Source organism: Helicoverpa armigera, chromosome 18, assembly GCF_030705265.1.
Source record: "Helicoverpa armigera isolate CAAS_96S chromosome 18, ASM3070526v1, whole genome shotgun sequence".
Lineage (NCBI taxonomy): Eukaryota > Metazoa > Arthropoda > Insecta > Lepidoptera > Noctuidae > Helicoverpa > Helicoverpa armigera.
In genome coordinates this window covers 2009286-2030808 of record NC_087137.1, presented here as the reverse complement: position 1 = coordinate 2030808, position 21523 = coordinate 2009286, and the positions used below count along the sequence as shown (strand labels likewise).

Sequence of the window (21523 nt, the reverse complement as noted above, 5' to 3'; positions counted from 1 at the left end):
ACGAGCAATATTTTATAGACTTTCTACTTAGTCTCAAACTGGAACTCAAAAAGGCTTTTGATAACGAGTGTAAGATAAGCTGAAAATTACTGAATGCGAAGAAAATAATTATAAATAACAAAAATAACACCGTCAATATTGTTGATGCATATTGAAGTTAAGAATGGAACGAGGACGTCATCGCATCGTTTATGGCTTATTCTTTTAAATAGCCTGACCGCAGTGACTCATTCGACTCAAGCAAACCGCTAAAACAGTTGACACACGTTTTTCCCACATTCGCGTATCAGTATGGAAACATTTATGCATTTGTAGAGAGAAAAAAACATACAAGTACATCGTGACCTACAGAGGTTGTGCAATCGCTTTATGTAATCAAGTTGTAAATGTTCACACAATGCTGACAACTGCGTCTCTCTCGCACGCTAGTGCTAATGCAATCTTTTGCCTTATCGGAGGATAAGGCTTCTGGAACTTTCAAGGTCCTTATCATGATCAGCTGGTTATCTGGACATATGCGTGGAACAGCTGACCTTTTGGTTTTTAATTAGTTCTCAGTATTAGAAAATGTAATTAGCGGTCCCTTTATCAAATAAAGTATTCCTATGCCCTTTACTATACAGGTGTAACAAACACAAATGTTGCATTAATACATGAAATCGTACTAATGCCTTTGTGGTTGTTGTCGAAAAATGTTTTTCAAGTTTAATGCACTTATACTCAAAAACTGGATACGCCACTGGGATACTCAAAAATCGGCCGGGAAGCCGATCCCCAACAAAGGTTCGGGTCTGCGACATAAAAAAAATGTTGCATTACTAATCTCGCATATTACCTGCACTCAAATGCCTTAACAATATCTGTCGTGTTCCGTGTTACCTAATGCGAGGTACTTCTCGTTATCATTGTCGTGAAGGCCATCGCAATTATCACTGAACATCCAAGTGGCCACAGACGTGACTAATGCAAGTCCTATGTGAACAAGTTAACCAATGACGTTATACCTTCATGTATCGCTAAAAATATGCCTCTTCCCGGTTGATGTTCGCTGCCCTCAGTTTCCGCTGATAAAAGATGTTTGTTGCTATTTCAATGCGGACATTAGTAATGTTGATACTGTGTTCTGTACAATTAAAGTATGCATCTGCATTTATTTTTGCTTTAGAAACATCCAAAATGAATGGTAGAAAAGTAAAAACCCAACAGCTTATAAATGTAAGCTCCAAAATTAATCTAAAACCGGATTAAAATTCCAAATCTGATGTGCATATTGCTCAGAATCCCATGTGGGCTGCGGTCGGTAAGATGACGTCACCTGATGCGTCTCTGTGAGGTCAACGTGAAGCACAGATACGCAAGAACGCCTCCTATTTAATACGAGACGCATCAGTCTATCATGTTTTATGGTTGTAAGCCACGGATGATAAAAACTGTGTAAGTTTATTGCGCTTCACTTTTTTGTAAAGATAGTATGTAGATAAAAAAACCGGCCAAGTGCGAGTCGGACTCGTGCACGAAGGGTTCCGTAAATTACAGTTAAATCAACCTATCTCAAAAACTATAAGAGATACTTTGATCAAACCAAAAATCGTTGAAAGAGTTAATTAGCATGCATCACCTCTATTTTTTTTAGAATTTTATACCCCGTAGTTATAAAAATAGAGGGGGGGGGGACATACTTTTTACGACTTTGAGAGCTGATATCTCAAAAACCGTTCACTTTAAGAAAAATGTTTTTTAGAAAACTTTATATCATTTTAAAAGACCTTTCCATTGATACCCCACACGGGTATGTACATCGAAAAAAAAAATTTCATCCCTCAGTTACATGTATGGGGGGCCCCACCCCCAATTCTTTTTTTTACTATTTAGTGTCATATTTTTGTAGCGGTTCATACAACACATATTCCCATCAAATTTCATCATTGTAGTACTTATAGTTTCCGAGTAAATCGGCTGTGACAGACGGACAGACGGACAGACGGACAGACGGACATGACGAAACTATAAGGGTTCCGTTTTTGCCATTTTGGCTACGGAACCCTAATAGACAGGTACAATTAGAAACACTACCAAAGAAATTATTTCATGATGCACTTTTTAATAAATTAGTAATTCATACCAGTGACACAGGCATTAAAGTAAGTGTAAAAGAAACATTTACCTGCTTGAAACCATCAGATGAAAACAACATGATGCAACCTGTCACATTAACAAAGTTTATACCAATTCGATATGCCTTAAACGAAGAAGAAAACAGACATTAAATTAATGTAACGTTAATCCACCGCGAAGTTCTTAATTGTAGACGAATTTAAAAGTAATAAGAATCATGTTTAACTGTATTCGATCTTTTGAGAACGTGTCACTCAACAACCGAAGCAGGTGATCGCTAACTCCATTCTCCACAGCGCCATATATGAAGAAAACATTTGTGGCAAATTATTCTCATTTCATTTACTCATTAATTACAGTTTTCAAAAGCCATCTTACTCCATTTCACATGAAATGAGACACGAAATATCGCAATAAACTTTCTGACTATCGATCACGATGAAGTTACGGCTGATGAAAATGTGTTTCTGCTCGATTATTTAGTTAATTTAGTGGACTCTGGCACAATTGGGGAAAGTGTTGTCAAATTGGGCGACTGTACGGTTCATCGCGTCGTTGTAAACGCTACAGGCTGGGGAAAGTTGGCTAGACGTTAGATACGCCTGAATCATCGCTGACGCAGACTCGAGAGCTTTTATTGCATTGTTGAAAGTCAAGTCGCGCCTAACCATTTTAATTGCATTTCTAACCAATGTTCTTCATTTGTTACAGGTAATTGCCAGTCATCATAACCGACTCAAAACAAATTGCTAATAGATTGAAAGGTGAAGCTAGCGAAAATGATTTAATAACAGGTAAAGCGACATAGAATGGTATTGTAATTTTCTGCATTACAAGAGTTAAAATTACAATAATTATGAACGAAGCCAGCTGATGTGTTAACCTTTGTAGCTCAGCCCCTGCTCTCCTTAAGTGGCATAAAACGACAAATGAATTCACACAATTATATTTTCTTGACTGATGGCTGCCTTCAACATTTCTGCTATTAAGTACTGAGGCTTCCTTTGCTATAAAAAATATATTATTAAAACATGGTTTGGACACCTGGGGTCGCGTGATGCTAAATTAAGGAAATAACATCATAGTAACCTAAATATTTGCGGATACGATAAGCTATGGTTAGATTTCACAGTGAAAATGTGTCAACACCTGTTATGAAGCACAATCTGTTTATGACCTAAGTTAAATGCAATTATACCAACAACAGGTTCATTTACCTGACTATACATTACCACTGAAAACACCACTTTTAGTGCAGATAACTATCTTCAAGCGACATTATTATAATGAAAAGCCATTTTAGTGTAGAGATCTGTGCAGCACGTGATGCGGCGTAAGCGTACATAATAACAATCGTAATTGTTGCAATTATCGTACAAGTGTTGTGGCGGACCGACGCGAATGCAGTTTTATTCTTGGAACATGTGGAAATTTCTAATGTTCAGGATAAATAATTTAGATAAAAAAGAAAATTCTACTCGTTTGAGAAGGCTAGGAGCAAAAAGGACATGTATTTCCTGTGCATGTGCGTAAAATATGAAGGTTTTAAATATCCAGGTCAGAAGCTGTGATCATAATCTTCCAGCTAATAAAAGCAAGGTTCCGACCCTAAAGAATTATAGTCTGGTGACCCTTTCCTAATTTGGACATTCAATTGTGACATATCTGCTACATTTTCGACGTAAACACGACACGCAACAAATGAAAATTGACAATGCGTGTGCGTTGTCAGTCTGGTGTTATGGTATCTTGTATCTCATTGGCTGGTGATCTTTAACGTTCATAATGAATTCCTACTGTAATACTCGCAATTATGTTGGCGATACCAATGATTTCTACGCAGCTGCCTCGTTTAATTCAGAAATAACCTGTTTTAATGCTCCCGATATTCCCAGTGACGGCTGTCATGGTTTCGATACATGATTTAAGGATTTTATCAGATAACTAGACAGCGGCATCGGCGAAGATATAATTGCTTTAAATAAGATCGAAGTTTCGAGCAGGCTTTACTTTTATAGTCTAGCCAGTGGCCATATTAAAAACAAAAAATACTGGACACGCAAAGCAAAATACTTAGTACAGCACGCACAAATGAGGATATAAAAAGTGCGTCTACAGCAAGTCCATTGTCTATAGCTCAGAATCCATTAATAGGCAAACAAAGCCCTGTCTAGTTAGAAAACGACAATAAACTGTGTTCTAATGAAATTCTGAAATCAACTAGTGCTTGACGATGATAATTGGCAATAATTATGCAGTATTCCATCTATGGAAAGCCATCTTTATGGCCACAGACGAGTGCTTCTAGTCGCCAGTCCTTTAGAATTTAGTACAAGTTTAGTATTTTTATATAATTTACTACCTGTTATAATAATGGCGTTTATATCGGCTTCACCTGTCTTCCCCTAAGATATGTTATTATGATTCCATCTATCTGATAACTGAAATACCATCGAATCAAAAAAGCTTTTGTTGTTTTCTTTTTACTTTTAATTAGATGCTCCATGTCGTAAAACAGAACATTTCTTCTGCTTGATGGTTTATTTTAATGATCGAGCTTATTACATTTCTACGCATTTCATAGTTATAGTTTATCCATAAAAAGGCGGTTCACAGTTCGCATTTATACCAGTCGTTCGTATTCGTCCTGATCTTAATTAGTTTCGCAAAATGTTAGTCGTGAGTCTGTAGTTGGGGGCATGCTAAACAGTCGTGCAGTAAGAAGTTGTCCTTTGCATGTTTCACAACGTCCTCTCTCCGATCAGCTGACGAGGCTAGGTTACGGGTCGTAACACTGCCCTTTCTAACTATTAGCCAATGTATTGCAGAAGAGAATATGCACATTACGTGCTCAAATTGAAGAATAAGCGTCGCTTTGATCCATTCGTTACGCTGCATTCTACAAAATCACTTTTTAAAGTTCAATCGTTTTGCAATTTGAGCACGATGCTGTTGATCTTTACCAGCAAATATGGTGCAGGAATTCTTAGATAGTTTAACAAGTTTAAAGCGTCTTTATTGAGCTGCTTTAAGAGCTCGTAGAGTGTGCTTTTCGTATTTCATAAATTGAAGGTATATAACAAAACTTTAATTTATCAATAACGCGAAACATCAATCCATGGATATTTCAATGTCAGAGTTTACCCAATACAAACAATGACAGCTCTTGATCTATGAACCTTATAATAAATTTTAACCTTACGTAGTGACGGTTCAGACAAGGATATGATGTCATTGTAATAGCTAAAGTATGAATACTTATAAAAGTCTGAGATCACCACATTTTAATACGTATACAAGCGGGAAATCTCATTGTGTAAACATTTTAAAGGCCATCTGTTGTAAGTTTGGTCATGAATCTATGACTCCTAGTAGGACAAAAAACTGTAAACTACTTAGCGAAGTTTAAAAAAACTTTAGCATAATGTTCATATTATTCTCAAAGATTCTGCCTTTAAATGTTCATCAATGTTAACGCCAAACATAAAAATCTAATTTCTTCATGTGACCAGGACACGTCCTTAACAAGGCAACAGCCAGTTCTGGTTACAGCTTAGTTACATTGAATAGCCCCGTGTAAAAATCCGGGATAAAGCTATTGAGAATTCTTGCTGGATGCAACCTAGACAGAGATTCCTCAAAGCCTGCACTGCACAGCCAAAGCGATGGCTAACAATGCTATAATATCTAGATTAGTAAATACTGTATCAAATGCAGCTGCAACTGTAGAAAACTCATAGATATTTTAATTTAAATACATCGTTAAACAGCTATTATTTATACTGTTATTCCGCAATAAACTGGCTTTTATATCTATCGTAGCTAAATATTTCCAGTTTACTAAAAATAAACACTAAAATATTGGAGACTCTATCTTCCACCTCGTTGGACGTTGCTCCTTAACCTTCAGAATCTTTATTGCATACCGTTAGGCAAAGAAGTGGTACACGCCGCACGATCAGAATTTTAAAACACCCATTTCATTCCTTATTCAACCTGAGTCATTCTTAATTAGATTGTTGTTCGAGCAAGGGAATTACTGTTACAGTACGTGTTCCAAATCGAATGAGTTGTAAGCAGTGTTTTTATCGCGAACGTGCAGATATGAGCCTTGACGAGGATCGGCCAGATAGTCGAGTGCATATGCATTGTGGCTCGTAGCTCTGCTGAAAGCAACACCGGATGGCGACGTATTGTGCAAGTCGCCGCACCCTCGTGTTTCCGGACCTATAAACTTTTTTGTTGACCCCGTTTATTACTGTTGTATGACCATTTTTGTCAAAACTAGATTTTGTTACTACATATGTGCTTTGAACCTTAACGCCCCTTTTTTGGCTCACGTCCAAATTGCTTATGTATTTCAGGATCAAGTCCATTCATCACCCGAAATAATAATGGCAACCCTCCACAACACCCAAAGGGGAATTCAAGTGTCTATTTTAGGAAAACAACTTAGTGAGAGTAATGGACAATAAGTAAATTATTCGACGCGTTTAAATCACGCGGAAGTGTGCCCGCACCTGACAGGAGCAATGCGGACTGCTTCGGAAAATTTCACTTTAACGAAGCCACACATAACAACTATACTGCTAATCTACACGCGATTAAGATTGTTGTAAAATTTGACTGGATAAAGATTGTATCAGCTCACAAAATTCCTTCTAAGTTCCTCACTGTCGGTTTCTCATTTCCTTTTTATCTACTTATTTATTACCTTATTTTCTAAGGGAATCTAGTTCTATGTAAGGCAAGACGAGAGTAATTAGAGAGGCAGGTACACTTTCACGACGCTGACCAAGGCTGGTTCGTGGTCAGGTGCTGGTTGCATTTCACTGTCGCGGGTCACTGCACTTCCCTAGGGCTTAGTTAGTGATTCAGACAGCATTAGACGACTGGTTTATCGTAGTCCGACTAACTGTATTGAATGTTGAAATTATACATTCAGCATTGCACCGCTGTTGCATCGTTACTTAAAATATTAGCGCACTGCTGCCAGCACGCTATGACAAAATCCATGTTACCTTGCCGACTATCAATCGCTCGAATACAACATGAAGACGGAACGCAGCAGCAAACTGCTGCAATTGACAAATTGATGGCCGCTGGATGCGCCGGCGCGCGGGGCGTGACGGATTATCAAGTTTTTTCGCCGCCATCTTGGCAAAAATGGCGCGTCTTGCAGTGTGCGGGAGATGTATGTGCCGCTTTCGATTTCACGAAACTGAAAGTGCCTTATATGTTCGGGTGATGTCGTTGACTCTGATGTTTGTTTGTCACGCCTGGTTGGTTACATATCGTACGCCAGTACAATACTTATCCTATCGTGTTTAACTAGAATGTTGTAATTTGGCGTTGTAATTTATTTTGTTTTCAGCCTGTCTTCTCCGTATGACGCGTCGTGCATCGTTGACCACTGTTACTACGTGTCGTTCTAATAAGTTTTTGCAACTGTTCGAGTAGCTTCGTCTGAGAGATTCATTGAGATGTTTGTAACCAAGGTTCCGTTTAGTTTCGCATATTTTTAATGAATGTAAATAATTTGTCAGTCATTACGTGCTTATTACGTTGCGATGTAAGCAACTAACTTTAAATCATTAAGTTGGCATAAACTGTGTACATCAAAGCGTATGCAGGGTGCCATTAACTTTCATTCCGAAACTCATTTGAATATTGTTCTAATGTCGTATGAAATTGTTGTATTATTCATAATAGCGATACATTTGATTGCAGGCGAGGGTGTTTCGTCTTCCGCCATATTATCTCATGCATCGCCGCTGGAAAGTTGCTCTTATATTATAAATTTTATTGCTCAAATATGTGTGTTAGATACACTCCGTTGAACATTAACTGACTATTTAGTGTTATTATACTTACACTTTTTTGAATGCTATTGTTTGTTTGTGTAAAGCCGCAAGTAAATGCGGCTTTTCTTCAAATTACGAAATCTTTGTGATTATAGTCACATTTTCTGATTTCTCTCATCGTTACCTGAATTAGAAAACTCATTATTCCACGAAGCCGTGATTTCAGCTCAATACCTATCGGTATATCGAGGGATATTTTGAAGATCTTCACTATTATAACTTTCTGACGCATGCTAATGAAACAATATCATTATTATAATTAGCCCTATATTGATATCTGGGTTGTTTAAGTTGGGAGCACATTGTTCTGCAATGGTGTATGCGCGAGCGGCTCCGTGACGTAGCCGCGTTACGCACCATTGCTCCACCAAGTTTCTATTCCACTCCACCAGCTAATGACACCACCATCGTTGTGTCCATGACACATTCTATGCAGGCACTTTATTCATGTTTTTCTAGGTTAATCTCTGTAGACAATTTTGATACTTGCACAATCATCAAAGTAAATAACTTTTCCATCTTAAAAGATTCTGGTTCTAAGGTAAACAATTAATCTTTCATTATAAAAAGTATAGCTTAGAAGTTACATGTCTTTCCAGTTTACGCAAAATTTTTCTTAAAATTCAGGGGAAGATTATCGAGTATCCTGAAAATGTCGCAATGATGGTCGCCCTACACGCATAACGGAGCCTCGGTCTTTCTAAACGTTTACCATTATCTTGTCACTGTAGCATTTTGTCTCATACCACGATGTTACATGAATAACATATTATTTACATGTCCCTGTCGTAAAATATGAAATATAGCTTCGGCCAGTTGACCGTGACAGCCGTAACTGAAGACGTACTTAGAAACGTATTGCCATCTCCTTCTAACAATAGAAAATAAGATTTATTGTGGCATTGTTTGAAAGGAAAGTAAGTGTTACGTATTTATGTGCATTTTATTGTCGAGCTGGTATAACGTGAAGGGTAAAACCATTTTCTGCATAAAATGATAGTGCGGATAATTTTATGTTTAGATCATTGCAAGATGTAAGCAATAAAGGTTTTATATTGTTGACATAATTCCATAGCATTACGAAGATGTTACAGGACTGCATTTAGATGCTTTGCTTTGAGAACTCCGCCATAACGCTCTCAATGTAAAGTCATAATCTACCATGCTACAACGGAACAATCTGTTCAGTGTTTAGCATAGAAAGTGGGTAGAAATAACGCTACTCAAAGCCCTTCGACCTCAAATCGTCACGATGAGTCATGCAACTTGCAACAATGAGCTTTCGAATAACGTAGGCGAGTAGGCCACGCAAGTGTTGAAAAATAACAAAGAAAACATTGCTTAAAGGCTGGAAAGCAAAGGGAAAGGGACCATGGGTGACTGAAACGTACTTGAACAGATTTTAGTTTTACGGGTGTAGTGTTATGATGAGGAGATCCCTTAACTTCTTTCGATGCATATAATTCTGCTGCAGAGTTCTTAGATGTGTTGTTCAATTGCAGGATTTGCAATATACTACTACTACCATGGCAAATAGTGATTGATTTGAAATCTGTAACAATAGTGGTAGTAGCTACACCGCAAAGTTCGTATTATGAGTTCTGTAGCAATCACGTGTAAGATTTCAATATTAATGATTAACTGTCACAGAACATGTTCGTCCTTGTGGAAATCGAGAGTTGTACAAACAAACAGACAATATGACACGCTGTAGGCGTTTGCTGACAATGAAACTCATGAATATTCACCAAGAAGGATTCTATCTTAAACGCGGTATTGAGAAACAATATGTTCACGTGAATACAAAGTTCGAACAATATGTTGCCTTGCTCAGGTAATTAATTGCATAGACAGAAACATGTTTTTAAGGTTAACATTTCATGGAAGATAATTCAGCTCCGGGACACAAAAGACTCCAAAAGGATCTTGGATCGTCAATAAAAGTTTTGAAACTCCTTTCTGATCAGGTTATGTTTAAATGATTTCTGATCTTAAAAATGGGTTATGTTAGATGATGGGAATACAACAAAATATATTTCCAAAGTCCTTCAATAAATTGAAAATGTAATATACCGTACAAAGTCGATAAATAGCCCTATACAAATACCTTGTTTGTACGTGGATTCGTGTCTGCAAAGAGCGTGACAGTCACTAATAGAATTGGCATCATAATAGAAACTGCCAATATTAATCGTGAAGAAATCCACTACAGCTGTATAAAGCTGTGCCAATTTCGATTCTCTGCACCTTATTCGAATGGCAATTGAGTGGTTGAAACTGGAGAAATTATCGATGTTGAAGAAAATGTTTAGGCAGATTTGCAGTATCAGTATCAATTTGTGTTCGAATTTCTATAGCTCCGCTTTTCGTCTACATTTTTTATTTCGTTTCTAAACTCGTTCTTTCTCAGAGGGGTTTCCCGTCTAGACTGTGTTAGTGCTTGTGTGGATAGGAGACAATGACCCTAAACTGTTAGGTTTGGAACACTATGCAACAATGGATTGCCTTAGCATTAAAACAAACTTTGTTCTCCAAATACGCCTCAGGTCAAAGGTTGTCAACTGCCGGCGTCAAACAGGCATCGCAAATATTTCTTGCATCCGTTAGAACGTATAAACATTATGTAACCCCTAGTCGGTTGTAAAATATCAGTTAATGTTGCATGCCGAACTACAAAACGAGGCCGTTAAAGTACTAAAATGTACGTAAACGTAATGTGTGTCAACTTTGAGCGTCTAATCTGTTTGAGGCAATCGAGTCAACAGCTTGACTCATTTTGTGTGGACGAGGATTAAAATACACCAGATAAGGATACTTACGGCTACTTAAAATAGGACAGTGAGTATAAGGATCTTGCAAAACTTAAACATAGCAGAATCAGCAATTAATATGTCCATGCATTTTTGGATAAAATACCAGTTTTCTAACTGTCACTCGGCTTTCAAAGAATGACCAAACCGCATGCATTTCGATTTTGTAACGGTAAGAGACCGTTCGGCCAGTAAAAGCATGAATAGTAATTTTGGTCTTTTTAATGTCCCAAGGTAAACACATTTTCAAAAGGTAAATAAAACTATGAGAGACCATAAGCGTCAATTATAACAGTCTCCTTGCATAATGATTGCATTACTTAGTTCTTATTTCACAACAAACAAACGTAACTAGCTCATTACTGATTAGCAAGTCTAATTAAAAATATGTATAAACTTGGCCATATTAAATATTACTCTAACTAAAGAAATGCCACATTCCTCGGCATTATGTAAAAATGAAATGTTATTCGTAGAAAATTATTAAATAACTGCTGACCCAAAACGTGGTAATTAACATTTTAACATAAACACGGCGTATTTTCCGTGTTTGCGTTTGAATCATTTTGTGAACGGGCTTGACAGCTATGGTTATGATTCTTGGAGTAAATAAGACACAGTATTCTTGATTTCATCTTCCGATGTGGTACCGAATCAGTTGACGCAGACCTAGACTGTATCCCGTCAGAAGAATATAACTCTCTGATTATTATTAGTTCTTCCATAAAAGACTTAAGAACATAAAAGAAGTTAAGTCCGTAGAATCTCAGCCGTATATCTGACTCAGCTCAAAAGAACAGGTCACAATTTCAGTTTAGACTAACACCAAAGTTATCTAATAACCTTACCATTCTTCTCAATTGTTTTAATAAGAGTTTAATAATAGTTATGAAAACAACCTTTGGAGTGGTTTGTTCTATTAAACTATCGAACATAACACTTGTATGGATATGCGTCATGCGCGGTCGTCCAATTGTGACCGATGACTTCTTAGAAGAATGGGCAAGAGCGTGTAACAACAATTTGTTCTTACAAAAAAACTCAAACCCGAAAACTTCTAAAATGCCCATCCATTAACATTTCCTATGTGTTTATGCTCCTTTCCAAAAAACTTTCTGAGAGACGGCGATTTACTTTTAGGACTCCCGTCCAATCTGTCGAATCAGCAGCTATGTACAATATGCACACTACTTGTTTTTGATAATCTAACTCTAACAATATGTTTTTCTTTTCAATTACAGGCATCGACGATTGACGGGCGACGGAAGGGTGCGTGCCTCTTCTGCCAGGAGTACTTCATGGACCTGTACCTGTTAGCTGAGCTCAAGACCATCAGCCTAAAGGTATGTTTTGACTTCTAAAATCTTATATGAACCTGTATATGCCTAACAGTTTCGTTACTTAGATATTTCCCATCAAAGACCTGACGGGAATATCCGTATTGTAGTTGTATAAGTTATCACCACACCTGCTAATGACGCAAGGCTGTTGTGTTCATAGATGCATCAGTAATAACTTATATTGATAATTACGAAACCCCCGGAACTACTTATCTTGAGATAACACAAACAGTTCCAAGAATCTTTGAATTCCATCTTTGATAAAGTATTTTTTGAGTTCTTTCGATTATTAGGGGTTTCCAATACATGTTCATGAAATTTCTGGACTGCGAATTTCAGGTGACAACAGTAGACATGCAGAAGCCGCCTCCAGACTTCCGCACCAACTTCGAAGCCACGCACCCGCCCATACTGATCGACAACGGACTCGCGATACTGGAGAACGAAAAGATCGAACGGCACATCATGAAGTCCGTACCGGGTGGCCACAACTTATTTGTACAGGTAAAACATCCCAACCAAGGTAAAAATTGGATTAATAGTAATAAAGTAAAAATTGGATTCTCCATTTAGCAGAAAAATACCTCATCGTTTCTGAAAGATGATCTTTTGACCACATTTTGGACAGTAATCCAACATGATCGTGGAGAATGTCCAATGAATATTCCACTTGAACCTCAAAGGACGCAATTTGCTTTGCACTGTTCTGTTTGATTATGGAAGCAATAGACTGAAGCTTCCTATACAAGAGGCCTTTGAATAATTATCTTCCCGGCAAAGCTTCTTTGGCCGATCCTATGTATAGGATCATATAGCTTTACCTTCATGACGTTACTAAAGGGTCTGTACTAAAACTATTCTTCTTCATCAGGACAAGGAAGTGGCATCACTGATCGAGAACCTGTACTCGAAGCTGAAGCTGGTGCTGGTACGCAAAGACGAACAGAAGTCGGCGGCGTTGCGCGCGCACCTCGGACGTATTGACGGCCTTCTGGAACGCAGGGGGACTAGGTAATGTGTGCCTTATTACTTGCATTGTAGGGACTGTATGGATTGTTTTGCTTTGGCCATATGTATGGTGTGTGAGGAGTTTAATATGCAAATGTGAGCTTAATTTTGGCTGTTATGGCCGAATGTTTGTACAAAACTGCACATGTAGCCTGTTTTCATTGTTCCACAGATGAATAAGAATCTCACCCATTACAGAAATGGTATTCCTGCAAAATAAATGATTAATGCAGATAAATAATATATTAAGGACCAGCTCTCTTAAACACAGCGGTATCCAGCCAGTGGTAGTGTGTTTCTCTCTACTTCCAAATCTCTTGAACAATGTCTGTTGGTGTTGCAGGTTCTTAACAGGCGACACAATGTGCTGTTTCGACTGCGAGCTGATGCCCCGGCTGCAGCATATCCGCGTCGCTGGCAAGTACTTCGTCGACTTCGAGATACCGGTACGTTTTACAACATTTTACTGAGTGAACTCAAAATTATTATGTTCAATAGGTTTACAAGCTGTCAGCTGTCAGTGAGACTTCACACAAGTTATTGTAGTAGCTAGGTGAACCCAAGCCAACTGGCTAGAAACTCTGTAAACATTTTCAGCCAGTATAGTCTTACAGCATACTATTTTAATTATTTTGCATTATTTCTCTAAAGTGTTTCATATCAAATTATTATAGAACTGATCATTTTAGGGAAAATAAATAACTTTATTTATTTTCGTTTCCAGACGAGTTTCCGCGCCCTCTGGCGTTACATGTACCACATGTACCAGTTGGACGCGTTCACACAAAGCTGCCCCGCCGACCAAGACATCATCAATCATTATAAACTGCAGCAGGTAACATTACTTCTTACGTCATATAAACCCAGTGTTGCCATATACAATACTATCGGGGCCTTCTATCCTACTCTATGGGACAAAAACCAATATTTTTAAAATCAATTAGGTTACTTTAACCTCAAAATATATGTGTACTTTTATTATATTTGGTCGTATATTAAATACGACGTCTATCTATGTAATTTGGGTTCTTCTATTCTCTCTATCTATCGTGTTACTGTCGCCTTCAGTTGTCGACGAAAGGTTTGGTGCTGTCGCCGACGCCCACACTGCAACGGAAAGAGATACCGACGGATGTGGTACGTTCGCGGGTGTCCTAACGTGACGTCACTATAACATCGCATTGTTTGGTCACATCCCTAAATCATTCGGTATACAAAACATACTCGCATTATTGTCAGACGCACGCCATATGTAAAAACGCAATCGCTAAATACTTCTTTAATATTTTTCTCGACGGTACTCTCGCTGTTCGGTACGCAGTCTTGGGGCCACGAAAATCGACTAAAATTTCTCTGTAATAGGAGTCGTTAGTCGATTTTTAACCATAACAATTTCATTGCTGATAATAACGAGAGCCATTCTTTCTCGGTTGCATTTCATTCTGTTTTATTTTCCCTACTTTCAAGGCTTATAAACTATGAATATGAAAGGATATAAATTGGAAAAATTGGTATCAAAAGAGTAAGTATGTAATTGGGGTTTGTTCTTTACCCCTGGACCTACATCCACCTAAAATTGATTTATACCCGGCTAACATTTTTTTAAGTGTTACTTGAAAATAGTGAAAATTGCGCCAAGAGCCTGATTTTTTGTATATAAAATAATGAAATCAGGTTCGTTTCCATTTCGATACTGAACTTACATACTTCATGGTCTTGTCACCAGTTTTTTGGAAGATTATTTGCGAACATTTTATTTATTTTAATCGGTGATTAATCTTCCAAAACTGGTGATTAGTGTAGCGTTTTGTTTTCGCTGTGACGGTGTGTGGCAGGTTGTGGTATCTGTTTGTTGTACTTTTTTTAATCTAGTAATTTTATAATGCTGCATTAACATTAAGAGCAACTTCTTGAACAACGAATAAGAACTTTTTTCAAGAGCCTAACATAAAAGCATTTTTTTTTACTTTTGCAAACTTTTGAAGAACCAATAAGCAATATTTGAAGTTGGTTCAGCTATTTTGGCAAATTCAAAAAATTGATTCTCCTAACAATATCCATGCGCCTAAGAAAATAATTTTGATATTTTGCTATTCATTATTTTGCCCACCTATGTTCGCCATAAAATGTTGATATGCATTCATATAACAAAATGCTAATAAAAATAATATAATTACAGGCGCTGAAAATGAAGAAACACGAAGAACTCGAGACGCCGACGTTCACGACGTCAATCCCCATCGACGTGAGCGAGAACAGTAACGCCGAGTAACTCGGCCGGCACGTGCCACGGTACAACAGTAGGCGGTCTACTCTTCCAAATTATACCATCGCCACACAACGAGACTAAATTCAACAGCATAATATGTATCGGAGACCACACGGTAAAGAGCCCAATATCCTATACGCCGTATAATGTAACTTGATTACTTCCCCCTCCATGTTCTATATTCAAAGTTGTGATCCTTCCATGTGATAGTTTGACAAAGGTTGCGGTATCGTCCAACCTCTTTACCCGTGTGGTCGGCTAAGGGTGACAAGTAAGGGTAATGTGCGACGCAGTGCCGAGACTGTATAATTCAGCGTGATACTGATTCCTTCCATCCGACGCCCGACTCGCCAAAACCACGCCATTACGTTAGCGACAAAGTGCCTCTTGACATTAGTCATCTTTACAATTTTAATAACACTTTTTTGGACACAAAGAGATTAATGCCATGTAAGGTGCTGACAAAACACATGAGGAATTATATTTTTGTATTAAATTCATTTTTTTAGTATTGCTCTATCAGTAGATTTAAAATCTATGAGATTGTATGTATGGTTTGGTGCAATCGGAATTAAGTTTTATGAATACATGTTGAGGAAAGCTTAGGATATTGTGAATTATTTATTATATATTTGGACATTATTTTATAGCAAAAACCATGTTAACTTTGTGACACCTTCAGCGGATCACCTATATATTTTATTTTTATGATTTGCAAATTGTAAGAAGTTATTGTGGCCATTATTATTTGGATAAAATAGCTTGGAGTGGTCTTGAAACATTTTGAATGTGCATTTTTTATTATATTGATGTAAGTGTATTTGGCAGAGGAGATGAACAAATTGAAATGTGGAATTTTTAACCATGTTGCATCAATCTTTACAAATTGCAGTGTACCTTTGTCTGTATATGAAAAATAATAATTTTACAAGTTTTTTTTTTTATTTAGTTTAGTATAGTTTCAGTGTTCAAACACAACGAATAAATGCCCAGGATGTGTTGTTGTATTATATTCACAATAGTTGTAAGGTTGCTTCACAGTATTCGATTGTTTTTGTTCATTTTGGACTCCTATAGATTAATTTATAGATTTAATGAGATCAGTTTCACCGCCATTTTGATTTTAATGCCTCTGCCTTATTGTTGCTGTCGTTTTAAACATCTATTTCATCTAATGATTACAAACATTGACGTGAGCGCTCTTGCCTGCCTTATGTTACGTTACCTTGTGAATAAAGGTATATTTTTTGTCATAAGAATGTACTTATTTTGTTTTGTTTACATTTTCAGTTCCTTGTGTTTCTTGTTTATATTTTAATTATATTTACGACCTTACAATAGAACGTTAGAAGTGAGGCTTTAAGTTGGACCACCTATTTAAATAATAGACATTTGGCTTCTCATTTTTGAGGGATATTTATACTTTAAGAATTTAAAAAACAAAATAGGTCACTATAAAGTTTTATTATCAACAAACTTTGCAAATTCAACACACAACTAGACATAGAACACAACAGAGACAAGGGCGAGAGACGACCAGCATGTCGATTGGACAATGTATAAAATAATAATTTACTAGATTATAATGTAAATGTTAAGGAATAAACCTGGATAATAATATTTTTTTGTTTTGTGTTTTATTTAATTTTCATTTCCTTTATTTTCTCTTTGTATACATATTTGTAAAATCTTGCTCAAATATTGCCAAACTTAAAATAATCATGCTTTGTGCCTTGCTTTTAGTGTAGTGTGACAACTTTCTCTATTTGTGTACTATCAATGTGATAACAGTAGCTTTTTTAATAATAAAACCTTTTGATAAAAAAAAAATGTTTATTTATTGGAATTAAATATTTAGACATAATTTAAAATGTATACTGCGCCCACATTGTATTATTTATCTATGACAATTTTCTTCTTCATCCATTCATTTTTATAAACATCCTTGGTCAATGCTGATCCTAAAAATGCGTGAGTTATGAACGCAGTGATACCCCAGATTTTGTATTCTTCAATGACGAAAACTGGCAGGATAAAACCGTTACTAAACTGAGTATAATATTGATTTTTTGCTTCACATAACATCTCGATGGGTACAGTAAATACTTCTGCAACCTCTGAAACGTTTATGTTCAAATCTTCTTGAACCAGTGTTGATATAGAGCCTACCACAGGAGTGATCATTATTTTATTATTGCGGCCAGGAAGCGGAGGCCCCTGGCCCCACACATCAATCTTTTCGGCTCGCAATCCTATTTGCTGATATGTCTCTCTTAGGGCAGTTTGGACAGGAGTGTCATCCTGGTTGATTGGCCCACCTGGGAACGATACTTCACCACTGTTAGTCCTAAGGTTTGTACAACGAACTGTGTACAGCAACGAGGGTTTCTCTGCCACTTTACAAAGCGGCACTAATACGGCTGCTGTGTCCGTTGGCATTTTTCCATACCTTGGTGTGGTCAGCCTTTTGAAATTTGTCATACATCGTTCACGGGAGGCTAAGGAAAATATATTTTGTATACCAAAAGATACCCTAGTAGTCATAACTATGGAACATATCACTCACTTATTACTATAATTTTGTAGCTAGCCCAAAATCAAATATTTTATATTTTTTGTTTTGTCACATTTCAGTAAAAGTTTGAATCTCAATTTGGCACTGACTGTCAGTTTCCTAGACAGTTTTAAATTTTTTCAGTTTTCATTCAATCATTTCAGGCGATTCAGACTTGGTGTTCTCTGTATCTAATCAGCAACAGCGGGCATCATTAATTATTGGGTTCATTAAATATACAATTTAATCGTTTCAAACAAAACACATGCGCATACAAATAACTAAATCAAGTAATTGTTACATAATTCAAATTTCGTGTCTCTCGGAAAGGTAGGTCAGTACCTACTACGTTCGGAAACACTGAATGTAGAACTGGTAAAAATATAACTGAAATATCTTAACAGCAGTCAGCTGTGCATGCTGTCATTGGAGATTTTGACATTTGACATTATTTTCATCTCGCAGCTTTGCAAAATATCAAGCTATATGTTCAAAGTACACTGTGATATCAAGTATAACTTGTATGATACTAAATAGCTTCAAGGTTTTCAACGTGAGTTGGACTTTACACTCAGTGTATACATTAACTTTGTTAATGAATCCCGCTTACAAACTTTATAATAAACTAGCCATGAGTCTCACACCTGGGGCTCTGTTATCTAGTGCAGCTAAAGAAAGGTGTATTGCAAGCATAAGTGAACTGCCGTCCTTCAATATTAGAAGTGGAAAAATAAAATCCAGTGCGTCTGTCTTAGTTCCCGTATGCGTGGAAAATGGGGAAGTATGTCTTTTGTACACATTGCGATCTTCAAATTTAAGCTCACACAGTGGCCAGGTATCATTTCCTGGCGGCAAAATGGATAAGAATGAAACTGTTTATGATGCAGCCCTCCGCGAAACAGAAGAAGAAATAGGCGTTCCAGCTAAAGATATAGAAATCTGGACAAAAATGTCTGAAGTTCAAGGTCGAGACCAAAAAATCCTGATTACACCTGTAGTTGGTGAAATTAAGAACTTTGAAATAAACAAATTGGTACCAAATGAAAATGAAGTGGCTGATGTATTCACTATTCCTATGAAAGTGTTCTGTGACACAAACAATCATGGTTGTATTAGATACAACGGCTTTGTTATCCCAGTGTTCAATGGTGGTAAGCACAGGGTGTGGGGCATCACAGGGATAATCACACATCTCTTCTTAAACTCTTTCCTGCCTAGTGAATGTTATAGTCCAGAGTTTTTGAGAAAAGAATACAAAATAAGTGAACTTATGCCTGCAAAACTTTAAGCATAGACTCACATTGGACTTCGAACCAAATTGTTTCATTAGGAAAATTGATTTATTTTTTTATTTATTATTTTAAGTGACGATAATTTATTTTAAAACTGTAAAACTAGATTTATGAATAGTAAGTACAAGGAATATACACAAGGACAGTATTGTATATAAGTAAGTAGTATTGTGTCATAAATTTTGGACACAAAATGTAATTAAGTACAATACAACTATGTAATGTTGGTTAACTATGATTGGCATTGGACACATAAATGATAATTTATTGGAATTAAGAACTTTGTATATGTATATTAATGAAAAATATAAATATTTTATTTACCTATTTATTATTCTGAAATATTTTTCTGATGTAATAATTTTACAAAACAATGTAACGTGTAACCTTTCAGTGTACTTATAGTTTCAAGAGTAACATAATTTACTCTGTGATTACACATGATAAGACTATGGTGACTACTATCTATATATGGTATTATATATTATATACGTGACTAGCTAATAAGCAATATCCACAAAGAAGTAAAACTGCATGCCAAAGTTGTTATTTTTAAGTTAATATCTCTGATACAAAAATAATAAGTGCATGTTACTCTGCCAATAAGTATCTGTAATGTAATTGGCAGCAGTAGCATAACTTTACTCAACATTGGCTCTGATTGGCCATAAACAGTATTGATTTACTTATATATACTATACAACTTATGTTATAATGCCCTTGCCAATTTGTAGAGACTATCCCTGTATACTGTACAGTACAGACATTCTCAATATCAGTAATTGTCAACAAACATTCACTGTAAATAGACTTTCTCTGGGTAATAAAATATAAGTACTTATAAACTTGTGTGGTCATGGACAAGTGATAATATTCTGTTGTATACTTGTAGAATAAGTATCCATATCTCTGGTGATGTGATAATTTATATCTTGTCATTATTTAATAAGGACACATAGAGGAATTTTCATAGTTTTTAATTAAATACTTATTAACAAATTACTTACTTGATTTTTGTTTGAACTTTTACACACCTTTTTAGACTCGCATATCGAAATTCGCGCCAAAATCGCTTTAACACTCGCGGATATTGTCTCGCGTATCCGCCTGGTTTGGCCACATCATTTGTACAAGCATTTGCACAGCCATAGGTGCACTCCCTATTCCTTCATTCTCGTAAAGCGATGGGACGGCAATCCAACACGACCAAAGAGATAAGGCGCAGTACCGACATTAACGTGAACTGAAAGTCTAGCAGGCTCCGGCTGGCTGGTTCTTTTTGCCAATAGTCTATGAACATCTTACGTAAAAACTTTTTTAATAGAGAACAATTTGACGTTTAACTTTTCATTACCGTTATGTCCTACCGTCCATTACCGTCATTATGATTGTCGTTATTCTGATACAAAATTAGACAAACTTATCTACCCGAAAAAACTTTAATGAAAGAATGATTTGAAATAACCACAAAAAAAACCATAAACCAGTAAAATGTTCACGAGTTTGTCTAACCCTTTGTGTATGAAAGCCGCGTTGGGGCTCTCCCCTGCAGCTCTGCTGTCCCATTCTTCCCGTGAAAAGTGTATTGCTAATATAAGTAGATTGCCGACAGTAAATTTACGAGGCGAAAGAATGAAATACGGTGCGTCAGCGTTTATACCTGTGTGCGTGGAGAACGGAGAAGTTTGTCTACTGTACACGATGCGGACGCACAATTTTAACCGCTTCAGTTGCCAGGTAACATTCCCAGGCGGCAATCTCGAGAAGGACGAAAACGTATTCGCTTCACTGATACGTGAATTAGAGGATAATTTAGGCGTTCAGCCTAAAGATTTAAAAGTTTGGACCAAGATGGGTCAAGTTCAGCTTCGCAAAACTAATGTTGTAGTCACACCCGTTGTTGGCGAGATTCTGAACTTCGACATCAATAATCTGGTGATAAATGAAGACGAAGTAGACGAGGTATTTACTATTCCTATGCAAGTGTTCTGCGACAGGAACAATCATGGCAGCCTGAGGCACAACGGTGTTCTGGTGCCAGTGTACAGCGGCGGCAAACACAAAGTGTGGGGCATCACGGCGACGATCACACATCGCTTCCTATATACCTTTTTACCTAAAGAGTTGTACAACATTGGTTTTTTCAGAAAACAGTATACCATAAATGAATTAGTCGAGTTATAAAATATACGTACCGTTGCGAAAACTGAAGTCAAAGTCGAAGATTTTTATTTCACGCGCATTCTTACGTTCTCTCTCTCTGTTACTGAT

At 36.8% G+C, this 21523-nt stretch overlaps 4 protein-coding genes across 5 annotated transcripts in view; 3 read left to right on the top strand and 1 right to left on the bottom strand.

The window, feature by feature from the left end:
- Positions 1-17032, top strand: part of LOC110373235 (chloride intracellular channel Clic) — a 39206-nt gene extending 22174 nt beyond the window's left edge. Inside the window, exons 2-8 of one of the 2 annotated variants that reach the window (XM_021330446.3) lie at positions 12031-12132; positions 12469-12633; positions 13001-13140; positions 13481-13583; positions 13862-13972; positions 14206-14274; positions 15317-17032. In XM_021330446.3, coding sequence (XP_021186121.1) covers positions 12031-12132; positions 12469-12633; positions 13001-13140; positions 13481-13583; positions 13862-13972; positions 14206-14274; positions 15317-15409 — 783 coding nt within the window. In that variant the 3' untranslated portion in view covers positions 15410-17032. The remainder of the gene's footprint in view (positions 1-12030; positions 12133-12468; positions 12634-13000; positions 13141-13480; positions 13584-13861; positions 13973-14205; positions 14275-15316) is intronic. The other variant, XM_021330447.3, reaches the window with a different exon arrangement.
- A 219-nt stretch (positions 17033-17251) lies between these two features.
- Positions 17252-18233, bottom strand: LOC110373238 (mitochondrial coenzyme A diphosphatase NUDT8). The gene has a single exon (XM_021330450.3). It carries the CDS (start codon positions 17948-17950, stop codon positions 17300-17302), a length of 651 nt encoding a protein of 216 aa, XP_021186125.1. The 5' UTR covers positions 17951-18233; the 3' UTR covers positions 17252-17299.
- Positions 18234-18372: 139 nt separating this feature from the next.
- On the top strand, positions 18373-20254 carry LOC110373236 (mitochondrial coenzyme A diphosphatase NUDT8). Its single transcript, XM_021330448.3, has one exon. It carries the CDS (start codon positions 18484-18486, stop codon positions 19246-19248), a length of 765 nt encoding a protein of 254 aa, XP_021186123.3. The 5' UTR covers positions 18373-18483; the 3' UTR covers positions 19249-20254.
- Positions 20255-20884: 630 nt separating this feature from the next.
- LOC110373237 (mitochondrial coenzyme A diphosphatase NUDT8) lies at positions 20885-21436 on the top strand. Its single transcript, XM_021330449.3, has one exon. The coding sequence runs from the start codon at positions 20885-20887 to the stop codon at positions 21434-21436; it is 552 nt and encodes a 183-aa protein (XP_021186124.3).
- The last annotated feature ends 87 nt before the right edge of the window (positions 21437-21523 follow it).